General features: G+C 44.1%; 1 protein-coding gene across 7 annotated transcripts in view; it reads right to left on the bottom strand.

The window, feature by feature from the left end:
* VWA5B2 (von Willebrand factor A domain containing 5B2) overlaps positions 1 to 19,429 on the bottom strand; it is a 123,796-nt gene that overhangs the window by 3,726 nt on the left and 100,641 nt on the right. For all 7 annotated transcript variants that reach the window (XM_073626588.1, XM_073626584.1, XM_073626581.1 and 4 more), the window contains 4 exons: positions 17,567 to 17,899; positions 16,326 to 16,460; positions 16,143 to 16,241; positions 10,444 to 10,518 (listed from right to left, as the gene is read on the bottom strand). In XM_073626588.1, the coding sequence (XP_073482689.1) occupies positions 10,444 to 10,518; positions 16,143 to 16,241; positions 16,326 to 16,460; positions 17,567 to 17,899 (642 nt within the window). The remainder of the gene's footprint in view (positions 1 to 10,443; positions 10,519 to 16,142; positions 16,242 to 16,325; positions 16,461 to 17,566; positions 17,900 to 19,429) is intronic.

Here is a 19,429-nt window from a genome sequence, read left to right as displayed (position 1 = left end):
TTTTAAAAAAAAAAAAAATTATATATCCTACACTGATGTGAACAGGTTAGAATGAAAAGAACTCCTTTAAAAAACAGACCCAATTTGAGCCAGCCACATAGAAGTAAGAAGTAGTAAAACATCCTTTGGGAAATGTAAACTAAAGTTACGCTCTTTTTAAATGAAAATTAATGAAAAAATCTGCCCTATCTTTACCTACAGATTTGCATACCATTTACAGCATGACATAGGCATAAACTGAGTAATAGCAGGGCTGTATTAGGACATCACACCAATTTAGGTACAACTAAATGAGGACAGCAAGTTAACCACTTCAGCCCCGAGCCTCTTATTTTATACTTATTGTTTACAAGTTGAAATCATTTTTTTTTGCTAGAAAATTACTTAGAAAAATATATATATATAATGTTTGTGGGTTCTAACACCCTAGAGCAGAGGTCTCCAAACTGCGGCCCTTTGCCTGCTTTTATTAGGCCCTTGGGGCACTATTTCATCCACTGATACCAACAATGGGACCCAATTCCTCCCAATGACACCAACAACTGGGTTTACTAACACCAGTAAGGGGCACAATTCCTCCCAATTACACCAATGATGGGGCACAATTCCTCCCAATTACACCAATGATGGGGCACTATTCCTGCCACTGGCACAAACAATGGGACACAATTCCTCCCAATGACACCAACAACTTAGCCCACCAACACCAGTAAAGGGACACAGTTCCTCCCGATTACACCAACAAATAGGCCCAATGACGCCAATAATGGGGCACAATTCCACTGACATCAACGATGGGCACAATTCCTCCTACTGGCACAAACGATGGGACACAATTCCTCCCAATGACACCAACAATTTGGCCCAATGACACCAATGATGGGGCATGAATCCTCACAATGACACCAACGATGGGGCAGAATTCCTCCCACCAAAGATGGGACATTGTTTTTTCCTGCTGATTTCAGGACCTTTTCTATTTCCTCCGGCCCCCCTAAAGACTGAAGAACAGTAAACTGGCCCCTTGTTTAGAAAGTTTGGAGACCTCTGCCCTAGAGAATAAAATGGCAGTCGTTGCAATACTTTCTGTCACACCATTTTTACACAGCGGTCTTACAAGCGCACTTTTTTTGGAACGAATACACTTTTTTTAATTAAAAAATAAAACAGTAAAGTTAGCCCATTTTTTTTTTTATATTGTGAAAGATGTTACGCCGAGTAAATTGATACCCAACATGTCATGCTTCAAAATTGCGCCCGCTCGTGGAATGGCAACAAACTTTTACCCTTAAAAATCTGTTTAAAATTTTCTACAGGTTTCCAGTTTTGAGTTACAGAGGAGTTCTAGGGCTAGAATTATTGCTCTTGCTCTAACAATCACGGCGAAACCTCACATGTGTGGTTTGAACAACGTTTTCATATGCGGGCGCTACTCACGTATGCGTTCGCTTCTGCGCGTGAGCTTGTCGGGACAGGGCGCTTTAAAAAATGTGTTTTATTTATTTTACTTTTAAATTTTTTATTTTGACACTTTAAAAAAAGAAATAAATAAATTGGGTCACTTTTATTCCTATTGGAAGGAATGTAAACATCCCTTGTAATAGAAAGACCTCAGATCTCATATTTACACAAAAATGCAATAAAAAAAATTTCTCCTTTTAAGAGCTATGGGTGCCTCTCATCCCATGGAGCCAAGCAGGCATCTTCCCCTCAGTCGGCAGCCAGGCATCCACGGAAGAGGACACGATAATCTCTACCGCTACCGGCTGATCCAGCAAGCTGCGGGGACGACCGGTGCACGGCGGGAGGGGGGTGGTCACCTCTCCCGCCGCGAATCAGCTGCGGAGACCACTTTTATCTTAAAGAGAAACAAACGGCATTCCTGAAAATTAGAATTTTTATAACAGCTTACCTGTAAAATCCTTTTCTTGGAGTACATCACGAGACACAGAGCCATAGTTATTAACTATATGGGTATATAGGCACCTTCAGGTGATGGACACTGGCATACCCAATACAGGAAGTTCACTCCCTATATAACCCCTCCTCTTACCTGGAGTACCTCTGTGTCCCCTGATGTACTCCAAGAAAAGGATTTTACAGGTAAGCTGTTCTAGAAATCCTATTTTCTTTATCGTACATCATGGGACACAGAGCCATAGTTATTAACTATATGGGATGTCCCATAGCAATGATATTTGAGGAGAGGGAGACACAACCCGTAGGGCACCCCCAGACTTGAGGACCTATACTGCTGCCTGCAGCACACTGCGCCCAAAGGCGATATCCTCATGCCTTTTTACATCCACCTGATAAAACCTGGTGAATGTATGTACTGAAGACCAAGTTGCGGCCTTACAGATCTGAGCCATGGAGGCCTGGTGACGCACTGCCCAAGAAGCACCAACTGTTCTGGCTGAGTGCGCTTTGACATGAAAATGTGAAATCTTACCTTTTAAGCCATAAGCCTGAATTATAACTTGCCGAATCCACTTAGCGACAGTGGATTTCGACGCTGGCTGTCCTTTCCTAGGACCTGCTGGCAGCACAAATAAGACATCAGTCTTCTGGATCTGAGCAGTCGTCTTTAAATAGACTTTGACCGCTCCACCACATCAAGACAATGTAGTGACTTCTCTTCCCTAGAACATGGTTTTGGAAAAAACGATGGCAGGACAATATCTTGGTTCAGGTGAAAACCTGAGACCACTTTAGGCAGAAAACTTGGATGAGGATGCAACACGACCCTATCCTCGTGAAGCACAAAGGGAGTATGCTGTATCGGTTCAAATGGCTGTTTTTGTAACGCTGACAAAAGTAAGTTCAAGTCCCAAAGGTTCAAAGGTGATCTGACTGGTGGATTAAGCCGCATCACCCCTTGCATAAAAACCCGGACCAAAGAATGTGAAGCAAGCGGTCTTTGAAATAAGACCGATAAAGCTGAGACTTAGCACTTAATAGTACTCAAGGCCAGCTTCATCTCTACCCCTAAATTGTAGAAAGGCAAGAATTCTGCCTATGTTATACTTCCGAGGGTGCCAACCTTTGGACTCACACCAGGAAACATAAGCTCTCCAGACTCTATAATATATAGTTCTGTAATCTGGCTTCCTTGCATTAATCAAGGTAGAGATAACTGACCCAGAAAGCCCACGTTTCTTCAGAATGTGGGTTTCAATAGCCAAGCCGTTAAATTTAGAGTTTGTAAGGTAGGATGGAATATCGGCCCCTGTGAGAGTAGGTCTGGACGTAGTGGAAGGGACCATGGATCCCCCACCACCATCTTTACGATTTCTGCATACCAGGACCTTCTGGGCCATGCTGGGGCTACAAGAATTACCAGCTTTCTTTCCAGCTTGATCCTGCAAAGAAGTCGTGGCAGTAACTGAATGGGGGGGGGGGGGGGGGATGCATAAATCAGTGAGAACTGATTCCACAGGGTCACCAACGAATCTGTTCCGCATGCGAGTGGATGCCTCGTCTTGAGCAAAATATTACAGCGCACACATGCAAAAAAGACATTTACCTCCAGCAGGGCTAGTTTAACCCCTTCCCGCCGACTGTACGCACATCTACGTACTCGGCTTTCGGGGGTTATACCGGGATGATGCCCGCAGCTGCAGGCATCATCCCGGTACCGTTGTTCAGAGCGGGCGATCGGCTACCCGTATATAACAACCGATGCGGCTAAAAGCCGCTCGGCTGTTATACCGGAGGAGCGGGAGGGGACATCCCTCCCGCCGCTCTTACCGCCGCGTCTGGGGGCGGGCTGGAACGAACCTGTGGGCGGCTTCGTTCCAGCCTTCTCAATGTAAACGCGGAAGCGACGTCACTTATCGTTTACTCGGCTGCCAATGGCGCCGAATTTAAAAAAATATACAGTGTTCAGAATCGCCGTTTTCGGCGATCTGAATACTTTGAAGTGTAAAGGAGGGATGGGGGGTCTTTTAAACCCCCAATCTCTCCATAAAGAGTACCTGTCACCACCTATTACTGTCACAAGGGATGTTTACATTCCTTGTGACAGCAATAAAAGTAAAAAAAAAACATTTTTTTTAAACACAATTTTTAAGTATAAAAATAAATAAAATAAATAAAAAAAAAAAAAATTTTTAAAGTGCCCCCGTCCCCGCGAGCTCGCGCAGCGAAGAAAACGCATACGGAAGTTGCGCACGCATATGTAAATGGTGTTCAAATAACACATGTGAGGTATCGCCGCGATCGTCAGAGCGAGAGCAATAATTCTAACCCTAGACCTCCTCTTTAACTCTAACCTGGTAACCGTAAAAAAAAATTTAAAGCGTCGCCTATGGAAATTCATAGCTACCATAGTTTGTCGCCATTCCACGAGTGCGTGCAATTATAAAGCCTGACATGTTTGGTATCTATTTACTCGGTGTAACATCATCTTTCACATTATATAAAACAATTGGGGTAACTTTACTGTTTGGATTTTTTAAAATTCGTGGAAGTGTCCCTTTTCCAAAAATTTGCGTTTAAAACACCGCTGCACAAATACCGTGTGATATAAAATATTGCAACAATCTCCATTTTATTCTCTAGATTCTCTGCTAAAAAAATATATATAATATTTGGGGGTTCTAAGTAATTTTCTAGCAAAAAATATGGATTTTAACTTCTAAACACCAAATTTCAAAAATAGGCTTAGTCATGAAAGGGTTAATGCATAAATCAGTGAGAACTGATTCCACAGGGTCACCAACGCATCTGTTCCGCATGCGAGTGGATCCCTCGTCCTGAGCGAAATATTACAGCGCACACATGCAAAAAAGACATTTACCTCCAGCAGGGCTAGTTTAAAACACCTAGACAATCTAAAAAATATTAGCAAAAAATATGGGGATTTGGTCACACCATATTGCTATATGGTGCTAAGCCCACTTACTGTGACAAAGTACCCCATGATTAGTAGGATCCCTCGTCCTGGACATGAAGTTAACCAACTTCATAAATAAATAAAGAATGGGGTGAATGGTGCTCCCTTAAGGGGGTATGTAAACTGTATGTGCAACACCAGTGCTAGCAAAACCACTGTGATGATATGCTCATAATGAAATAAAATAAATTAAATTAAGGCAACCCCCTGTAAACATATACCTGTGTAAAACACTAATCAATCAGTGCAAAAGTCTATTAAAAAAAAAAAAAAAAAACAGTAAATAAAAATATAACCGATACATCAAACCATCAATATAGATATAGCATAACATCCGCATTTATAATGAGGTAATCAACGGTGCTGAGCATATGTGCAAACGTGCCACAAAAAATATATATATATTGATGCAATAAAAAAAATTGAAAGAGCCCTCAGACAGATCTTCAGCCCATTCCACAGCAAACGGCTGAAGATCTGACTGATCTCTGGTGATCCCCTTCTTGGATGTGGTGGCGGAGGCTGTGGTGCACAGATGACTGATCCGGATGTCCTGGGGTAGCGGAAACAAGGGAAACAAGAGCCATTGCTACAGTGACTACAGGATACCATCTGTGAAGACTGCCTATGATATTCCATATTGCCTGTCACCCCTGCAGAGGTATAAGGAGCCGGTGAGTGGGGAGCCATAGGGGGAGCACAGAAGTCACCAATCTTTCTCTGAGCACAAGAGTCACTAGACTGTTTGGAACTTTTTTGATACACAATATAAAACATTTCCATTTTTACAAAAACAATTTTTTTGAGCACTGAGGGCTCTTTCATTTTTTTTATTGTATAAATATATATGTATATATATATATATTTTTTTTTTTTGTGGCACGTTTGCACATATGCTCAGCACCATTGATTACCTCATTATACATGCGGATGTTATGCTCTATCTATATTGAGGGTTTGATGTATCACTTATATTTTTATTTACTGTTTGTTTTAATAGAATTTTGCACTGATTGATTAGTGTTTACACAGGTATATGTTTACAGGGGGTTGCCTTAATTTAATTTATTTTATTTCATTATGAGCATATCATCACAGTGGTTTTGCTAGCATTGGTGTTGCACATTCAGTTTACATACCCCCTTAAGGGAGCGCCATTCACCCCATTCTTTATTTATACACTCTAGCCCCCCCGTGGGTCTATTAGGGGAGGCTGCACACCTTTACCTTTTTTCTCCAGTCCTAAGCGCTGAGTTTCTGTGTGTCCTTTGACCAACTTCATGTTTAATCTGGACGCCAGAAGATCTACATCCGGAGTCCCCCATTTTTGGCAAACAGCCCAAAAAATGTCGGGGTGAAGGGACCATTCCCCGGGAGCAACTGCTGGTGGCTCAAGTCCGCCTGCCAATTCTCTACTCCCGGAATGAAAAACTGCTGATAGGCAGGGAACATTCCTTTCTGCCCAAGTTAGGATATGGTTCACCTTCCTCTGTGGTGCGAGACGCTTGATGCCCCCTTGGTGATTGATGTAAGCCACAGCTGTGGCATTGTCAGATTGGATCCTGACAGGACAACCCCGTAACCTGACCCCGGCCTGTCCAGGCCTTCAGAGCCAGACCCACTGCCCAAATCTCTAGGATGTTGATGGGCAAGGACCTTTTGGTTCTTGACCGCTGTCCCTGGACAGTTGTCTTTCCTAGCACTGCTCCCCAACCTAAAAGGCTAGCATCTGTCGTTACCGCCTTCCAGATAACTGGTCTGAAGGATTTTCCTTTCAGCAGATTCTGGGTTACCAACCACCAACTGAGGCTTGGGGATAGCCGCATTGGCAAGTCTAAAGCTTGAACCGTTGTGTTCCAAGCAGACAGGATACTGTTTTGCAACAGTCTTGAATGGAACTGGGCATAGAGAACCGATTCGAATGAAGCCACCATCTTTCCTAACAACCTCATGCAAAAGCGAATAGAGGGATCTCTTTTCGACCTGACCAACTGCACCATCTTTCTTATGGCGTTGATCTTTGCCCGAGGCAAGAACAACTTTTTCTGGGCTGTATCTATGATCAGACCCAAGTACTCCAGACTTTTTAGCGGTTTTAAGGAAGACTTCTCTAGGTTGAGAATTCAACCTAGACTTTCCAGGTAACTGGTTGTAATGCGCACGCTTTGCTCCAAACGAGCCACCGACTGGTCTATTAGCAATAGATCATCTAGGTACACCAAGACTGTTATTCCCAGAACTTTTGTAAACACCGGGGTGCTATAGCTAGCCCGAAGGGCAAGGCTACAAACTGAAAATGATGCTGTTCTACCTCGAACCGCAGAAACCTTTGGTGAGCGGGAAATATAGGGATATGCAGATATGCATCCCTGATGTCGATAGACGCCAGAAGTTATCCTCCTTGTAGGATAGAAACCACCGACCTGATCGACTCCATGCGAAAAGAGTGGATTTTCAGGAACGGATTTAGATTCTTTAGATCTATAATGGGTCTGACACCTCCATTCGGTTTTGGTACTGTAAAGAGGTTTGAATAAAACCCCAAACCTTGCTCTTCTGTGGGGATTTGTATGATCAGCCCCTGAGCCAGTAATCGGTCTAGTACCCAAAACAGAGATTGCCTTTTCCCTGGATCTTTGGGAATGTTTTACCTCAGAAAACGAGACAGTGGAAACTCCCAAAATTCTAGTTTGTACCCTAGAGTTACCATGGAGATGACCCATCTGTCCTGAATTTCCGTTTGCCAGACTTCTGAGAACTGCAGAAGTCTTCCCCCCACTCTTGCAAGCGGGGGCGCCCCTTCATAATGAGGCTTTAGAATTCTGTTTTGCAGGTTTCTGGCCCCAGGACTTCTTTTGTGCCTGGGCCTGACAGTGAGGCTTTCCTATAGACTCTGGCAGCGGAGGCCGTCGCCACTGCCTAGGGGCGGATGCCCCTGACGCAGGAGAAAGTCCGCTTAAATGAAGGGCGTTTATTCCTTCTCTAAACTGGCAAAAGAGTACTTTTCCCACTGGAAATCTTTTGTATGTATTTGTCCAAATCATCCACAAATAGCCGATCCCCATGAAAAGGAAAACCAGTCAGGAGCCTTTTGCGGCATGCCTGGTGAATAGAATCTTTAATGGCGTCTATGGCAAAACATAATGCTCTTGGTAGTTCAGCCAAATCCCGGACTTGCTGTACAGGAACCTCCCTAACAGCCTGTCTGAACTGGTCTTTTAGGGATTGACAGATGCCTATTGCAGCGACTGCAGGCTGAGTAACCGCACCTGCCAAAGAAAAAAAAAAAAGAGGATTTTAACAGGAATTCCAACCTTTTATCTGTTGGAGCCTTAAGCATTTGTGCATTGTCTACTGGACACGTTAGACTTTTATTCACACTGAATATAGCAGCGTCAACTGCTGGTAAATTCCATCTTTTGGTGAATTTCATGGTATGGAGTACTGTGAATCTCTTTGGAGGAAGAAAATGCTTATCCGGGTGATCTCATTCAGCATAAATAAGCTGTTCTAGTAATGCATGGACAGGAAACGCATGCAAAGGCTGAGAAGGTTTTAAGGAACCCAAAGAAGAAAACAGAACTTTCAGCTGACTCAGTTAGGGGCAGCTTAAAAGTAGAACGAACCATCTCCATAAGAGATTGTACCAGAAATTTCTCAGATTGCAAGGCTGAAAATGGTTCATCCACCGTTGTTTCCTCTGCAGAGGAGCAATCGGTTTGTCTTTCCTCCTGATCGTCTGAGGGTAACACCTCATCCTCTACTGACTGTTCCCTTGGTAAAGGCTCTAAAGTGGGGGAGGGGGATCTACCACACTTCCTATCCGTTTGGATGGAGGATGTGATTAAGGCCGCTAATCTTCCCTCTGGCCCAAACAGGGCGGAGGAAAAGGCATCTTCAGTCAAGTACACAGGGGCTGAGATGTGAGAAGCAGCTGCACCACCAATTGGTTCTAATGACTCACCCTGGCTTGCCACATCTGGTATTTCAGGAGAAGATGACAGTGTGGAGGCACGGCTGGAGTTCCTAGCGCCAGGGGGTGAATCTTTTGGTACCTTTTTTGAGGTCTTTGTGGTGTCCTTTTTGCCAGGCATAGTCCTAAGCACAAAGGCAGAGGCACTATTTAAATGCACTAATCGTTGAACAATAGTCTGACAGTATAATGCCGCTAATAAAAGTTCAAAAAAATGTCCTTTCCATATTGGGAATGCCCATTTGCAGCCCTTACGTGCCCAACCGCACCTGTGTCCCGAGTGATCAGCCAGCTTGCTTTTCCTCGCTATACAGCCAAGGAGAGACTGCTCCAGTATATTGTCTCCACCCTGCGCTTGTGCCGTGCGTCCTCGTGGACGCTGCATCCCACACACGGCGCCGCACCTAGGCCCCGCCCCCTCTGTACACCCGCGCCCCCCCTTGGTTTAAAAATTCAAACCATTCCCGCACGCAGGCCTTCGGGTCCCGCAGACCCATCACGAGGGGGGGGAGAGGCAGAGCCTAACAATGACGCTGAGTGGGGGGAAACCTCTAGAGCCAAAAACTGGGACCTCCGCACCCCCCCCCGCGGAGGTGGGGTATTGCAAGGGAAGCAACAACTGTTGATTTCCCTAACCCTCTTGGTCCCTCCAGGGGGGAGAAATGCGGGATGGCAGATCTCTTACCTACAAGAGGAATCCCCGCTACTGATCCACACACAGACTGACACTGAGCTGAAGTGAAGACAACAAATTAAGGTATGTGCATATACTCCCTCTAGGGGAGATTTAAGGCATGACAACATTTTTTCCTAAGGAAGAAAAACCATAGGTGAACTTTTACAGTTCCTAGGCTTCTTCCCTTACCTTACCTTATCCTCGCCGCAGGATTCTGCTGATAAAAGACAGATCCAACCTTTACCCATCACGGCGGGCTGCATTTAGCAAACCTTCAAGGAACGGGTCCCTTTTTATCGGGGTTCCACTCCCTTGGACCTGTATTAGCACCCCGCCAGGAAAAACTTTAGGTAATGTAAGCATGACTAAAGCCTGGGGTCCAGCCCTGCAAGGAGAGGCGTTACAGGCAAATCCTTGTTCTTCCTATACGAGGCCTGGGTACCATCCACTTTGGCCTCAGTTGCACTTTGGATGGATCCGGTCCGTGGAAGCTGTTTAAATCCAGCAAGGATCCCTGCAGCGGAGCTCTTCAGAGCATATCTTCACTCATGACCAACACCTTAGACACTGGTGAAAAAACTGAGGTACTCCTGGTAGGAGGAGGGGTTATATAGGGAGTGAACTTCCTGTATTGGGTATGCCAGTGTCCATCACCTGAAGGTGCCTATATACCCATATAGTTAATAACTATGGCTCTGTGTCCCATGATGTACGATAAAGAAATACCAGGGTTATGGCAGCTACGTACGGGTACGTTGTTTTGCGTGAAGTGGTTAAATGAATGTCCAAAAGCAACAGAAAAAGCCATCACAATTTGTGCATTTCGTATGGCTCAGTGCTTCCCTGGAGACTGGCCAACAAGTGACACTGTGGAAAATACAGCCCTAGTGAACATACCTTCTTGGATTCCCAGCTTTTCCATGCTATTCTCAGAAGGTAGTCTGAATGGAGATGGAGAGACTGCAGACCTGCCTGTGACAAAAGGGGTAGACAACATTTAAAGGGTTTGTGTGTGTGTGTGTGTGTGTGTGTGTGTGTACATATATGTAGAAACATAAAAAGAGGGAAACAACCCTAAAAACCCAAGTACACTCCCCCAATCTCAGCGCTATGTGTAAACATCTCTTACAATACTAAAGACAATGTTAGTTGTTATACACTAGAATGTGAAGTGATATGTGCAGTAAACACCATTACATAAATGAATTCATTAAAGAGGAGGTTTCCCTCAGCAGCCACTAAAATCAATAGAAAATGGTAGAAAAAATGTCAAAATTAAAACCTCAAAAGAGATAGAAATAGAAACATCTAAGCAGCGCTTCTATTAGACAGCAGTTGTAGATCTGATAGATTAGTTTGTAAAAAAATTAATTACAAAACTGTAATGAATTAGGAGTCTCTAATGAGTATAGATGGTATAACAGGTAGCATAATGATGGGTGCGCCGTTCACCAAACACTTCACCACTGCATGTTCCACACACCCCCAAGGGGTTTGAACTCACCAGAACCCAGAGGTTAATAGGCACAGACCAGCATCCCATGAATTATAAATCTGGATATCCTAATGGGGAAGTTCAGCCTCATCTCCGGAATCCTCATGTATAAGAAAAGACTTCACATAGTCTAATTCTGTTTTGAAAGTTTATTCACACACACAGTTAAAATCCAATAACACAACGAAGTGGCAATCCGACTGTGGTTATGTAGCTCAAGATCTTATGGTAGAGAGCTAAAATCATCCACTAGCCCTGTATTTTCCTAGGGAGGAGAGGAGTGTACTCCAGTGAGGACAGTGAAACTCTACATCCAACACTTCTTCCTTCCTGGTTGTAAAGCTAGGGCTTTGGAGCGCACAACGTGGTGACGTAGTATCCGGTCGCCGTAAGGTCATGCCCTGGCGCTGCGTTTCGTCATTACGACTTTTTCGAAGCCCTTCGCCGCTTATATGTTTCTATTTCTATCTCTTTTGAGGTTTTAATTTTGACATTTTTTCTAATTATATATAGATATCTATATCTATAGATATATTTTAGACCTGCAAAATTAATAGTTAAAAGATCGTGATCTTGATTCAACCCCCCTCACAATCTTAACCCGACAGTTCCTTGATTCTATGTGACAAGTGAAGAGCCGCTCAGAGCTGTCAAAAAAAAAAAAAAAAAAAAAAAAAAAAAAGGGATTTGTGTAAACACACAAATCTCTGTTCTGTCAGGGTAGAGGAGACATATCGTTTGTTCCTACTAAGTAGGAACAAACGATATGTCTCCTCCCCCAGTCAGTCACATCCCCATACAGTTAGAACACATCTAGGGAACACACATTTAACCCCTTGATCACACCCCTACTGTTAACTCCTTCCCTACCAGTGACATTTACACAGTAATCAGTACATTTTTATAGTACTGATCGCTGTATAAATGTCAATAGTCCCTAAAATTTGTCAAAAGTGTCCGATCTGTCCACCTCAATGTCACATAGTTACATAGTAAGGTTGAATAAAGACACCAGTCCATCCAGTTCAACCTGAGTGAGTGTGGGTGTCTACAATTATCCCTAACCCTGTACATCCCACACTCACATCATTCCCTACCCTCAATCCAAGGTCCCCATTCATATACTAGGGCCAATTTTGGACAGAAGACAATTAATCTACTGGCATGTTTTTGGAGTGTGGGAGGAAACCAGAGTACCCGGAGGAAACCCACGCAGGCACAGGGAGAACATGCAAATTCCAGGCAGGTAGTGTCGTGGTTGGGATTCGAACCAGCGACCCTTTTTACTGCTAGGCGAGAGTGCTAATCACTACACCACTGTGCCGTCACAATACCGCTAAAAATCGCAGATCACCGTTTTTACTAGTAAAAACAAAAAAAAAAGCCATAAATCTTTTCCATAGACGCTATAACTTTTGCGCAAACCAATCAATATACGTTTATTGCAATTTTTTTTTTTTTACCAAAAATATATAGAAGCATATATATATTGGCCTAAACTGATGAAGACATTTGTTTTTTTTTTTTTAAACATTTTTGGGGATATTTATTATAGCAAAAAAGTAAAAAAATTTTTTTTTTCAAAATTGTCACTCTTTTTTTGTTTATAGCGCAAAAAAATAAAAACCGCAGAGGTGATCAAATACCACCAAAAGAAAGCTCTATTTGTGGGGGAAAAAAATGACTGCGCAATTGTCAGTTAAAGTGACGCGGTGCCAAATTGTAAAAAGTGATCTGGTCGGGAAGGGGGTAAAATCTTCCGGGGCTGAAATAGTTAAAGTGATTGTAAAGCCTCGCTCAAAACAAAAAAAAACAGGTTATACTTACCTGCTCTGTTGTAGTGGATTTGCACAGAGCAGCCCGAATCCTCTTCTCGGGTCCCTCTCCGCTGCTCCTGGCCCCTCCCTCCTGATGAATGGCCCCATAGACCAGCAGCTTGCTATGGGGGCACCAGAGCCGAGTCAGAGCTCCATGTATCCATTCAAAACACGGAGCCCTGACCCGCCCCCTCTCTCCCCTGATTGGTTAACTGACTGACAGCCGTGGGAGCCAATGACGCCCTGGCTGTGCCCCAGCCAATCAGGAGGAGAGTCCCAGACGTCCGAGGGAATCGTGGACATCGCTGTATATTGAAGAGGCTCGGTAAGTATTGGGGGGGGCTGCTGCACACAAAAGATTTTATTTATCTTAATCCATCTGAGTTGCCACTGGTGTGCATGTACAGTGTATGTAATGAAGTTTGCAGTTAGAGACACATGTGCTTCCCTCTTGTCAGAAGTGAAGCAGTGTGTTCATCCTTGGGGCCCCATTCACACCTGTGTGTTTTAGGTGCAGTACATTAAATAAAAAAAGTCCTGTTGCATCTTTGATGTGCTTTCATTGAAAGGCATTTTTCAATGGCAACATGCCTACCGCAGTACAAGGAGTTCAGCAAGCTAGGTCCCCCAGATCACATAGCTGACTTTCTCTCAGAAGACCACAGCCATAGAAGGTACACTAGCTAGAGAGGAGTGGACTCAGAGGCATGCATATTTAAAGAAGAAAGAAGTAAAAAAAATTAGGGAACATGGTGACTGGTACCACCAAACAAGAGACCAGGGGCATTAACCCAGGCCTCACGACACCCATGTCTTAACTGTTTGTGGAATTTGGGCTTACAGTGTACGCCATGAAAAACTGCAACAAAGTACACTATACATGCTGTCCCTTTTTTCTCTGCTGTCGCTCTACCTGCTGCTCTGGCAGGCTAATCCTAGTGGTCAAAATGCCAGTGTAGATTTGTGCTCTATCCCAGCAGCAGCTGTGGTTGTCAAAACTGAAGTTCTGAAGACTAGTGGAGTCTTTGGTACCTTTTCAGTGCAGAATACTTGGTCATTAGGCATATCGTACTGTAACTATACTGTCTGACCTCATGTTGTAAAGCGCTGCGCAAAACTGTTGGTGCTATATAAATCCTGTATAATAATAATATCGTCTTCCAAGAAACATCTTGAAGCTTCAGGTGATTTGGCTGTCCCATTGGCATTTTACTAAAGTGTCAGAGGGCCATCCAATCCAGATTTAATCGGACCATGCCACCATGGTAGTGTACATCAATCATCGGGGAAGAACCAGAAAGTTTTGCTGCAGCAAAAGAGGTAGAACAGATTCTGTCCTGGGCAGAACCTTATGTTCCCAACTCTCCAGCCATGTCCATCTTTTATTTCAGGCATAAACAACAACTGACAGGCAGTTTTACTCAGCTGGCAGCGCCTAGACCCGGGAGAGTGGTTACTACAGAACCTGTGTTACAGGTAAGGGACACTGTATGTGGACCTCCTGACTCCTCGGCTCACCAACAAATTGGACAGGTTTGTATCCAGGTGCAGGGATCCTCTGGCAGAAAAATGGATGCTCCGTTGGCCCCATGGAATCAGTGCACGTTGATCTATGCCTTTCCCTCGCTGAAACTTTTGTCTCCTCTCCAGAATTGAGATACAAAGCACTTGGTGCTCCTTATTACTCCAGAATGGCTGAGGTGGATGCAGAATGTTGATTTAGTATAAGACTTCTAGAAGAGGTACTTTGGGCCCTGCCAGACCTTACAGGTCTACTGCCCATGGGCTTAAGTGCTGTTCTGCTTCTGATTCACTGGCTTTAACATCACAGCTTTTAAAGCCCAGGTTCCCGAGGGAGGTGGCCATCTCTGAACCTGGGATTCCTATAGTACTAAAGACTAGGATATGAAAAACCCACAAGGTCAACCATCAGACTTGGAAGGCATACTTTCCTTGGTGTGAGTCTATGGGCTTCCACCTTAGGAGCTTCTGCGTGGGTTGGATCTCTTCTTCCTACAACTGGGTCTGGGTAAACATTTTGCTGTCAGCACCATTAAAAGTCAAGTCTCTTGCACTTTGTTTCAGAGATCCTTGGCTACAAAACGCTCAAGGACTGGGTCCCCCCCCCCCCCAATTACTTTTAAGGCTCACTCCTCTAGGGCGGTGAGCACTTCTTGGGATTTTAGGCATCTGGCTTATTTTTCCTTGATGTGCAAAGCTGCCACCTGGTCTTTTCTGTTTACTCATTCTCCAAATTCTACCTGCCTCATATGATGCCAACTTTCAGTGCAAGGCCCTTAAGGTGGCTTTTTGAGCAGGACACCCCCAGTTCATATTGTTCACATTGGGTCTGTTAGTGGTTGTTTGCTGTGTTGCCCACCTCTCAGTTGTGCAGATTTTGGATGTCCTGGAGGTTTAAGACTTCCTGTGTCCCTCAATGGACAAGAAAGAAAATAGGATTTTGAACTCCCCATAAAATCCTTTTCTTGACCCCCAAAACGCAATGCTGAGGGGGCTCCTGAGCCAAGCTGTGGGTGTCCATACAGTAGACACACACACAGTGCCAGTAAGTCCCATCTCCTCTCACTCCTCACTGGATTTTGACTGACAGCAGCAGGAGCCTATGGCTCCCATTGCTCTTAGAACCTCCTGTGAGACCAGGAAGAGGGGAGAGTGGGGCTGCTGCCGGGGACAGCACTGGATCGCGAGAGGAGTCAGGTCGGGGGGAGGGGGGGGTGAGTAGTGAGGTAAGAAGAAAAAAACAGACTTTAGCACCACTTAAAATGTGCTATCTAAGATCAGACACTACAAGATGCCCGTCCCCCCTACATTCTGGGAGATGGACTTTGGGGCTAAGCCCCAATAACTGCCAAATCCCTCCAATGAAAGTGCCACAGTGTTAGTAATAATACACTTATTCAACGGTGGATAGTAACTGACAAGACTTAGCTCTGAAGCCAGGATCCAAGCAACAAAGTTCAACTATTTTCAGAAAGGCGCACACAGAGGAAGGTTTCTATGCTAACAAATGTAATAGCAGACATCTGCTCTTTAGCATGAGTATTAATTGTCTGAAACACAACAAATTGTCTTTAGGGTGCCTATACAAGGCCAGATTATCTGCAGAGATGACATTTTAGAATTTCTCCTCTAATAATGCACCACAGGCTAAAACCTAATTTTTTGATTATATTGCTACAAGAAAGCAAAGCGTCCAAGCTTTCCAGCTGGATGCCTTATACAAAAAAAGTGAACCAGGGAATCTAGGATCAACATTGGGTTACCTCCATTTTCAAATAAATCGTCCGTATTTTCTGAGCCTCTGTTGTCTCCAGCACTCCATCTTGTAGAGTTAGAGCTGCAACTTCTTCTACTTTGCCCCCCTATATACAAAACAGTAAAATCAACCTCAGAAAAATAAAGGAAAATTACTTCATAAAATGCACATGTTGAAAATCACTGCACACCTCTACAAACAATGTTGTGTCCTGGGAGTACTTCTTGAGTAGTGGAGTCTACAGGGACATGGCAGGTAAAAGATGAGGCTTGCGAACAGGATTTGCTGGACTGCATGGCTTTTAGGCGAAATCGTCGAGAAGAGCCTAAAAAATAAAAAGTCAGGAGTTTTACTGTGAGTTTATCAACAACCATGTTAGATTGCAGATTATATTAACCACTTCAGCCCCGGAAGATTTTACCCCCTTCCTGACCAGAGCACTTTTTACAATTTGGCACTGCGTCGCTTTAACTGACAATTGTGCGGGCATGTAATGTTATACCCAAACGAAATTTGCTTCCTTTTTTTCTCTCAAATAGAGATTTCTATGGGTGGTATTGGATCATCTCTGCAGTTTGTATTTTTTGCACTATAAACAAAAAAAGAGCGACAATTTAAAAAAAATATATATATTTTTTGGTTTTTGCTATAATAAATATCCCCAAAAATGTTTTTAAAAAACAATTTTCATCAGTTTAGGCCAATATATATTCTTCTATATATTTTTAGTAAAAAAAAAAAATAAATTAAAAAAAAAAAAAAAAAAAAAAAAAAAAATCGCAATAAGCGTATATTGATTGGTTTGCGCAAAAGCTATAGCGTCTACAAACTATGGGAGAGATTTATGGCATTTTGTTTTTTCTTTTACTAGTAATGGCGGTGATCTGCGATTTTTAGCAGTACTGCGACATTGCAGCAGACAGATCGAACACTTTTAACACATTTTTGGAACCATTGACATTTATACAGCAATCATGGCTATAAAATGTACTGATTACTGTGTTAATGTCACTGGCAGGGAAGGGGTTAACACAAGGAGGCGATCAAGGGGTTAAATGTGTGTTTCCTGGATGTGTTCTAACTTTATGGGGATAGGACTGACTGGGGGAGGAGACATATCGTTGTTCTTACTTAGTAGGAACAAACGATATGTCTCCTCTCCCGACAGAACAAGGATTTGTGTGTTTACATACACAAATTCCCGTGCTGTCTCTCGTGCTCGCGATCGCGTATGGCCGGCAGGGATTGCACCCGCCAGCCATGCGCATTGGATCTTGCGTCGGGCGCGCGCGTGCCCCCCGGCAGCTCTTAAAGGGAACAACGTACCCATACGTTGTTTTGCCCAGCCATGCCATTCTGCCAACGTATATTGGCGTGAGGCGGTCGGCAAGCGGTTAAGCCACCTATTACATCACATGAGGCATTACTCACTGTGTTCGATGTCAGACTCCCTCCAGGCCATGTCCTCATTGTCCTGAATCACAGAACGCGCAGCTAACTGGTGCAGGTTGCAGCACTTTTCACACTCTACATGGTTTCCTCCATTTTCAGCAGTGCACAGTAGCGGCTCTAGGTTTACAGTTGTGTCCCAAGAGTGACTTTTCCCACCAATATAGCCATGGATCACAGCTCGACACTGCCAGCCAGAATCACTGCTCCCTGCAGACACCACATTTGCCCCTTCGGTTGCAGGCGAAGCAGAAAAAAGATACTGTGCATCAACCAGCATGTCCCAGTCTAGCTGTGCAGGAGATGGAAGTTGACCTGTAAAATATATAACAAAAATTTTTAGATTCACCTTTATTTTTGTTTAAAAGAAGCGTGGGATTCAAAAATAACAAACATTCATACTCACTTAGATGGCTGCAGCTATCCCGCGCTGGCTCTACACCAAGACCTGAGAGATCAAAGATCGCAGTTCGTTCAGTTCTCGGGTCCGCTCTGAGCACACAGCGGTGAATGTCAGTAATTACTCTGCCCCTCCAGCACTCACTGCAGCACTGGACTATGGCGGGGGTGGACATTCACTACTGTGTTCAGAGTGGACCCATAAGCTGAGCGATCAGCAGATGTTGATAGCTCAGTTCTCTGTGTAGAGCCAGCAGAGGGCAGCTGCCGGTCAAGAAACCAGGCGGATTCCGACACGTCAGCCAACTGCAGGCTTTAGCCTTAGTTTAGACTTGTCAAAAACAGTGTTGTGTTTTTATTAACAGATTACTTTTTTTTGATGGAGTAGAGGTTGTATGTACTCCTTTCGCATTCACATGGGGGGGGGGGGGGGACCAGGACTCGGGGGCCACCTTATTGTTAAAGGGGGCTTTCAGATTCTGATAAGTCCCCTGCCCGCAAACCCCACAATTACTGGTGCCAGAGTTGTGGGAAGAGGCTTTTGTCCTCATCAACATAGGGACAAGGTGTGCCAGGGGTCCCCCCTCCCCCCACATTGAGGGCACATGGCCCTCCCGCTTTCTTGGCCTGCCAGGCTGCATGCTTGCATAAGATCTGGTATGGATTGCGGGGGGGGGGGGGGGGGACATTTTGTAAAAAGTATTTTGGTGTGGGACCCCAGTAAAATCAATAACAGACCTAAGGGCCAGTTATGGATTTTGGGGGGACCCCACACAATTTTTTTGGCATAGGGTCCCTCTAAAAATCCATACCAGACCTGAAGAGCCTGGTATGGATTGGAGGGTACCCCCCACTCCGTTTTTTTCCCATAGGGATTTCTGGCTGACAGCGGGGTTGAGTCATTGTTGTTAGGATGCTAGCAGGCAGATGCAAAAAATGGATATAAACAAAGTACAACATTAGGGGTACAGTGTTGGCCAGAGGAAAAAGATTTGGGAGCATTTATTTCAGATGATTGCAAAACATGCAAATGATGAGAAAACAGTGTGGCCAGGCAGTGGGAAAAGCAAATAGACTTCTAGCATGCATCACGAGAGGGATCACCACCAAGAGTAAGGGAGTCCTGATTCCCTTATATAGATCTATATAGTTGGACCTCATTTGAAATACTGTGTCCTGTTCTGGAGACCTCCCTTGCAAAAAGATACTGATAAGATAGAACGAGTCCAGAGGTAACAGGTAACAAAAATGGTGAAAAGTTTGGGGGATAAAATAGGAAAGAAGGGGAAAAGGAGATATGATTGAAATCTTTAAAATACATCAAGGGGGTTAAAGGGGTTCAGGAAGTCAGTATTTTCAATATGAAGACAAGATCAAGAACACGGGCACATGGACTTCAAACTAGCAGCGGGAAAGTTCAAAACTAATCTTAGAAAGTATTATTTT

Source organism: Aquarana catesbeiana, linkage group LG04 (assembly GCF_042186555.1).
Source record: "Aquarana catesbeiana isolate 2022-GZ linkage group LG04, ASM4218655v1, whole genome shotgun sequence".
Taxonomy (NCBI): Eukaryota; Metazoa; Chordata; class Amphibia; order Anura; family Ranidae; genus Aquarana; species Aquarana catesbeiana.
This window is presented reverse-complemented; position numbering and strand designations above follow the sequence as displayed.